The 6135-nt window shown below is 60.7% G+C and overlaps 1 protein-coding gene across 1 annotated transcript in view; it reads right to left on the reverse strand.

Annotated features, from left to right (window-relative positions):
* Positions 1-5173: 5173 nt before the first annotated feature.
* Positions 5174-6135, reverse strand: part of NDUFS5 (NADH:ubiquinone oxidoreductase subunit S5) — a 1307-nt gene continuing 345 nt past the window's right edge. The window contains exon 2 of the mRNA XM_014946491.1: positions 5174-5509. Within this exon, the coding sequence (XP_014801977.1) occupies positions 5368-5509 (142 nt within the window). The 3' untranslated portion in view covers positions 5174-5367. The remainder of the gene's footprint in view (positions 5510-6135) is intronic.

Raw genomic sequence — 6135 nt, forward strand, 5'->3', positions numbered from 1 at the left:
GCTCCCCCCCAGACCCACCCTGAGCCCCCAACCTGCCCACACTCCCCCAGATGCCGGTCATCTCCCCGGGCTCCCCCTTACCCCACTCTGCGCCCCCAGCTTGCACAGCCCCCCAGTGCACAAGGGCGGGCCCCCAAACTGCCCAGAAGCTCCCCACACTCCCCGAGCACCCCCTTCTCCCAAGCAACCCCGCTCTGCTCCATCCTCTGGATTCCCCCCCCCCCCCCAGGGACCAGCAGCCGTGGCGGGAGCACAAAGCCGCGGGGGGACACAAGCCAGGCACGGGGGGGAGGTGAGCAGGGATGTGGACGGAAAGGGCTGTGCTGGGAAAGCTGGGTGATGCCCTGGGCCTCACCTGGGGGGCAGCCGGGCATCCCAGTCCCAGCCGAGCGAGTCCCAGCAGCAGCCGGGGCGCAGGCAGGAACACCAGGAGCAGCCCGAAGGGGTGGCTGAGCTGCAGGACAGCCCCAGCTGCTTGGCAGGAGTGAAGCAGGATAAACCGCTCCGGCTGATGGCAGATCCAGCCGCCCCACACCGATGGCGGGACCCAGCGAGCCACAGTGCTGTGCCACGGCCCCGGGCCAGCGCCGCTGCTCCCACGGCGTCGCGGGCGACCGGGCCAAGCCTGTCGCCCCAGTCCCCCCGGGGTCTCAGCGCAGCCGGTTGTCCCACGGGCATCTCTCCTCCAGCAGTTTTCAGATCTCATCCCAACACGTCCCTTCTGGTCCCCGGCGGCTCTTTCCTCGAGTACCTCCAGCGAGGGGGTGGAGGACGCAGTGTGGAGGACACGGCGTGGGGTGTGGTGACACCCCGCTCTCGGACACTTGGGATGTGGCTGGAAAGGAGCACGTGTTGCCCTGCGGCCCTGCCCGCTCGCAGCCTGGGATGGGGAGAGAGCCTTGGGAGGAAGCACTTGGCCAAAACCCACCTGGGTTTTGGGGATGGATCAAGCCCACGACGCAGTGGCCAAGGCCACGCAGACACTGGCACCAGCGGGTAACGAGGGCACGAGCTCCCCAGGACACGGGAGCCCCAATAACACTGTGGCCGGGCCAGACTGGTGTGGGGCAGAATAAAGGATATACTGGGAAATGGTGTCCGTACCAGACACCGATGGATAAACGTGCTCGAGAGGGGGCTGTGGCTCCCGGTACCACCAGGGATCCCAAATTCCATGAGAGCCGGGGAGCAGGGAGGCTCGTCCCACCGGAGCCGGTGGCTTCAGACGCGTTGGGAGGAGGGAGGAAAGCGCCCGAAGAGCCAGACGCGGCTCGTGCCGTTCCCAAAGCTCCCGGACGGGTTGGGCGGCTCAGCCCCGCGGCCGGCTGCGGTGACGTGTCCCTTTGTCACCCTGTGCCACCGGCCGGACTCTGACCTCCTCCCTCCCGGTGCCCCGGGAGCAAACCCAGCCGACGGGAGCCGCGTTGAGCCCCAGAGGAGGGCGGGCGGCCGGGAGACGGTGCCTGTTCCAGCCTGTGTGGATTTCACACCCCAAACGCCTTTCCAGAAATCCCTGGCAGCGCCCGGCGGCGCTGGATTATTTGTGCTACGAATCTGGGTTAAGATCGTGCCTTGATTTTGCCTACGTGGGGACGGGGAGTCGTTATTTCAGGAGGAAGGAGGGGAGGTGGGGGATCCTCCCTAAATCATATTTCATCTCCCCGTTGGAGCAGGACCGGCGGGACCCAGGGATGCCCAAGGAGGGCACCGAGATCTTGGGGTCCGAGGTCTTGGCATCTGGGGGGGCACAGGGAGATATTTCCTGGGCTGCACCGGTGCAAATCAGCCAACACACGGTTCAGCCCCAGGATTTGTCCCCTCATTAAAACCTTCTCCCCGGCCCACAGATGAAACCTGCCTTTTCCCTTGACTCTTGATAAATTATTCATCTCCCCAGAGTTGTTTATCCCCCTCTTGCAGGCAGAGAGAAGCTGCAGACGCTGCTGGAGGCTCCAGGCAAATCCGGGGCTGCAGGAGGTGGGGTGTCATCCCCGGACCCCGGCTCCCGGGTGGATGAGGGTTATAGGAAAATGGGAATGGGGGAGCTGGGGAGAGGGAAGCTGTTGGGAAAGCAGCTGGGGAGTGATGTGGGCTCCTGCCCGGTGGAGACATGATATCCCATCCCAGCCCAGCCTCGGTGCCTCTCACCCAGCCCAGATGTGGCTTCACCCCAAAATCCCAAAAAAGCCACCAGTGAAACATAAATTCGTATCCACTCCCCGCTGGAAATGAACCTGGTTCCAGGCTCCATGCTGAACTACATTCAGGAGCTGAGGATGCTCCAAATCCCCCTTGCCTGAGGGAATTCCGTCGGGAGGATGGGACCCATTTTCCATCGCTGCTGCTCGGCCAGAGCCTCGGCCACTGGCTCCTCCCGCCAGAGGCAGGGTGGTTTTTTTTAATCTCTCCGTGAATTTGATTATTTTCATCAGGTCTTTGGTTATTTCCTTTATTGGCTGAAATGTTTAATAGAGCTTTTAACTACGGCAAATGGATCCGCTCCTCCAGCCCCTGCTCTTCGCCGCTCGCCCTTGGCTGCGTTCGCATCCACCACGGAACAATTGGGTTTTGGCTGGATCTGAGGAGCCGCTCGGGAGGCAGGAGCGTGGAGATGGATTTCAGTGTTTCCTCCAACATCTGGGCCGCTGGATGAATGACTCACACCAGCCAGTTGCCGGGTTTTTATTTTTGCTGAGCCCTTTATTTTTTTTCTCCCCTCCTCTCTCCCTGGAAAAAGCAACCGCTTCCCAAATTTCTCCATCCTTGGCTGACACCCCCTGGGGGTGATACCGGGGGAACTGGGCTCTGGTTCCACAGGGAAAGGGCTCCTGCCCCTCAGGGTGCAGGGTTTTCCCCCCTCTCTGTTTTCCGGAGCCACGATGTTGTTCTCTGTGTCCCCCACCCCCTTTGCCCTCTCCTTCTCCCCAAATCCCCCACAGAGGACCCCCCCCACCGCCAATAATCACTCTGTGACTCTCACAGCAGAGCTCGATTTCTGTCCTCAGCCCTGGTTTGCCCTCTCTGTTCCTCATTTATTTCATCCGACGGCTCCGTGGCCCTCAGCACCCACAGCCCTCCTGCCCAGAGCCTCCCGGGGTGTTTTTACCCCAAAACTGTTCACTTTTCTGCCCGTCCCTTCCTGCTGCTCTTGCGTCTCTCTGCCCTTTCCCTCCACTGCCACCCGTGGAGCTCCCTCCTCACCCGCTTTTTTTAGCATTATTCCATCAGGTTTTTTTCTCTTCTGCTGAAACTAATCGCCAGCGTTTTTCATATTTGAAAAAGCACCAAACGAAATCCCTGAGGATTATCAGCCCCTGTTACAGGCAGGACAAGCAGCTTCCCATCTCCAGACCTTGATTTTGGGGGTCCCCGATGTTGTGTCCCCCCATCCCGGGGCCTGACCCTGCCAGGGAGGAAGGGGGCTCCGTCCCCCCACGCTGGCCGTGGATCAGCCCCAGCCAAGGGAACCCATCCGGGTGCTCCGTCCATCGGGGCTGGGGGAGGGAGAAACCTCCCGGCAGCGCCGGGAAAGGCAGGGTCGGAGCGAGAAAAGCTTGACGGGGAGCAGCAGAAATCCCCAAAAGGCCTCAATTCTGCTGGGATGGTGCCTGTGAGACCCGTCAGTGCCCCAGCCTGCAGGGAACTGGGGTGAAACCCAGGGAAGTGTTTCTCCCAGGGCCCCGGGCACATCAGGAGGGCACAGGGAACCCCAAAACCCCACCTGTGGCCCCTTGTACCCCAGGACACAGCTCTGCCAGGGCTCTATGAGCCCCCTCCCACCCCCAGGAGAGATCTGTGTGCCCGTCTAGGGGTCCGGGACCCCCAGAGCTCAAAGTGGCAGCGGCGGCTCCCTCTGCGGAGAGGGGAGAGGTCCCAGTGATGAGAATTCGGCTTTTCGCTCCTGTCACACTCCACATCCGGTGATATTTTAATTTTAAACACACACACCCCCCCAAATTCAGGCAGGCGGTGTCTAAACACAGCCCGCTCCCCAGGCCAGCTCTGCTCCCCGACCTGGTTAATCACTCACAGGGTGTTTGGAGAACCCTCGGGAGAGGACGGCTCTCCTCAGCCGGGGACAAGCGCAGAGTCCTGCCCCACGGAGGGGCTGCTGACCCACAGACACAGGCATCAGTGGGGCAGGAACCACAGTCCTGCATCCCCGACAGCCACTCGGTGAGGGTCCCTGCCCACCGGAGGTGACGCCGCCTCTGTCATCCCAGCGTGGGGGGCTTTAGAGGGGATCAGGGAACTCGCAGGCCCCACCTGCATCAAAGATTAAGCATTAAACCCGCAATCATGGGGATTAAAACCACGGATTAAAGCACACAGCCCTCCCCTCTCTGCTCCCAGGTCCTCACCTGCTGGAACGCCGTTACGAAACTGTGCTGGATTTGGAGGGGAAAAAAAGAAAAAGAGCTGTTTTAACCAGATTTTCACCTCATATATCAGTGCTGCCAGCTGGAGTGACTGGGAAGAGCCCGGCACACACCAGCCTGTGTGCTGGCTATCATTTAAGATGGAGTTTTGCAGGACAAGATTGGATAGTTGGGGTTTTTTTTAACTCTTTTAGGTTATTCCTCTTGTTTCCAGCAGCGATCGGGGCCTGGCCAGCCCGCAGGAGGGACAGGCTGCAAGCACAACAGGAGAACACCCACAGCAACAGGAGGATTTAACCTCCCCAAGGGCACGTCCCCACAGCCGCTGCCATGTTTTAGGGGTGTCTCAAAAGGCCCCCCTGGCAGCAGCGCTACAGAGAGACCCTCAACCTGTGACATCCTCAGGGCCATGGCTTCAGCTGGGGTGGAGCTGAACTCCCCACCAGCAGCTGGTGTCGATAATAGTGTTGATAAAACACCAGTGTTTTCAGTTGTTGCTACACACTCAGGGCCTTTTCTGCCCCTCACACCACCCACAGGCTCGGGAGGGGACACAGCAGAGAGAGCTGACCCCGAGGGACATCCTACGCCGCGGGACATCACGGTCAGTACGTAAAGCTGGGGGAAGGAGGCTTTTGCTTTCCTTATTAAACTGTCTGTATCTCAACCCAGGAGTTTTCTCACTTTCACTCTGCCGTAGGGCAGGGAGTGAGCAGCTGCCTGGTCCCAGTTGCCGGCTGGGGTTAAACCACAACCCTCAAAAAAAACCCCAAAAGCACAAGACAGAGCCAAACGCTGTTCCGAAGGAGACATTTACTAGCCCGAGCAATGCCCCGTGTGGTGTCGTTCCCCTTCAGCAGGGGCAGGGCCCCCACGCAGACCCCACCCCACGGCTGCAGCGTAACCCCCTTGTGCTGTGGGTTTTATTTCCAGAGAAGTTCCACCTCAAACGACTCTACAGGTGACCGGTGGCCACGTCCCTCTCGAATCAAGGCCGGGGCTCCTCTTTGCCCTTGTGGTAGTCGGGCGGCGTGTACTTCCCCTCCTTGATCATCTTGTCCCTCTGCTCCAGGATGGTTCTCAGCCGCACGGCCTGGCAAAGCGCAGAGAGTGGGGGCAGACACACAACAGGGTGGCAGAGGTCAGGGAAGCACTTGGGTTGTCCCTAGAACCCCGCCAGAGTTCTTCTGGGGTGGTCCTGGAACCTCCCAGAGCCCACATGCACAAGGCACCCACACCACCCCTGCCCTCAGGGGCTCCTCACACACCCCAAGCACAGATTTGCATCTTTTGCCAAAGGCTTTGGGGTTATTACAACACATTTAATTAATGATAACCGGGTTTTTAGCCCACAGCTGACCAGGCAGTATTTTTTCCCATCGCTGTGGCAGCTGAGGACTGATCGTAGCTGCTGTTGGAGAGGAAAAGGGCAGGCAGGGAGGGACTGCAGAGGACAGAGCCCCACTGCTGCTACCACAGCCCCCCCTTGGGGAAGGGGCTGCTGCAGGGCCAGGCCCCCCAGTTCCGCACTGGAAGGCCCATTGCCTGCCTGGAGACTGCGCCCGATGGCACCAGGCACCATCAAAGCAGGGTGCCTGGCAACCCTCAAGAGCTTGGCCTGGTCCCTCAGCACCCCCTCCCCAGCCCGGCCCAGTACCTCCGGTGTCCCCAGCCCGGCCCCGGTGCCGGGTACCCTCCCGCCCCAGCTTGACCTGGACCCCCCCCAGAGCCCCCCGCACCCCCTCCCGGCGGCGCT

This window comes from Calidris pugnax, unplaced genomic scaffold (assembly GCF_001431845.1).
Source record: "Calidris pugnax isolate Ruff unplaced genomic scaffold, ASM143184v1 scaffold113, whole genome shotgun sequence".
NCBI classification, from domain to species: domain Eukaryota; kingdom Metazoa; phylum Chordata; class Aves; order Charadriiformes; family Scolopacidae; genus Calidris; species Calidris pugnax.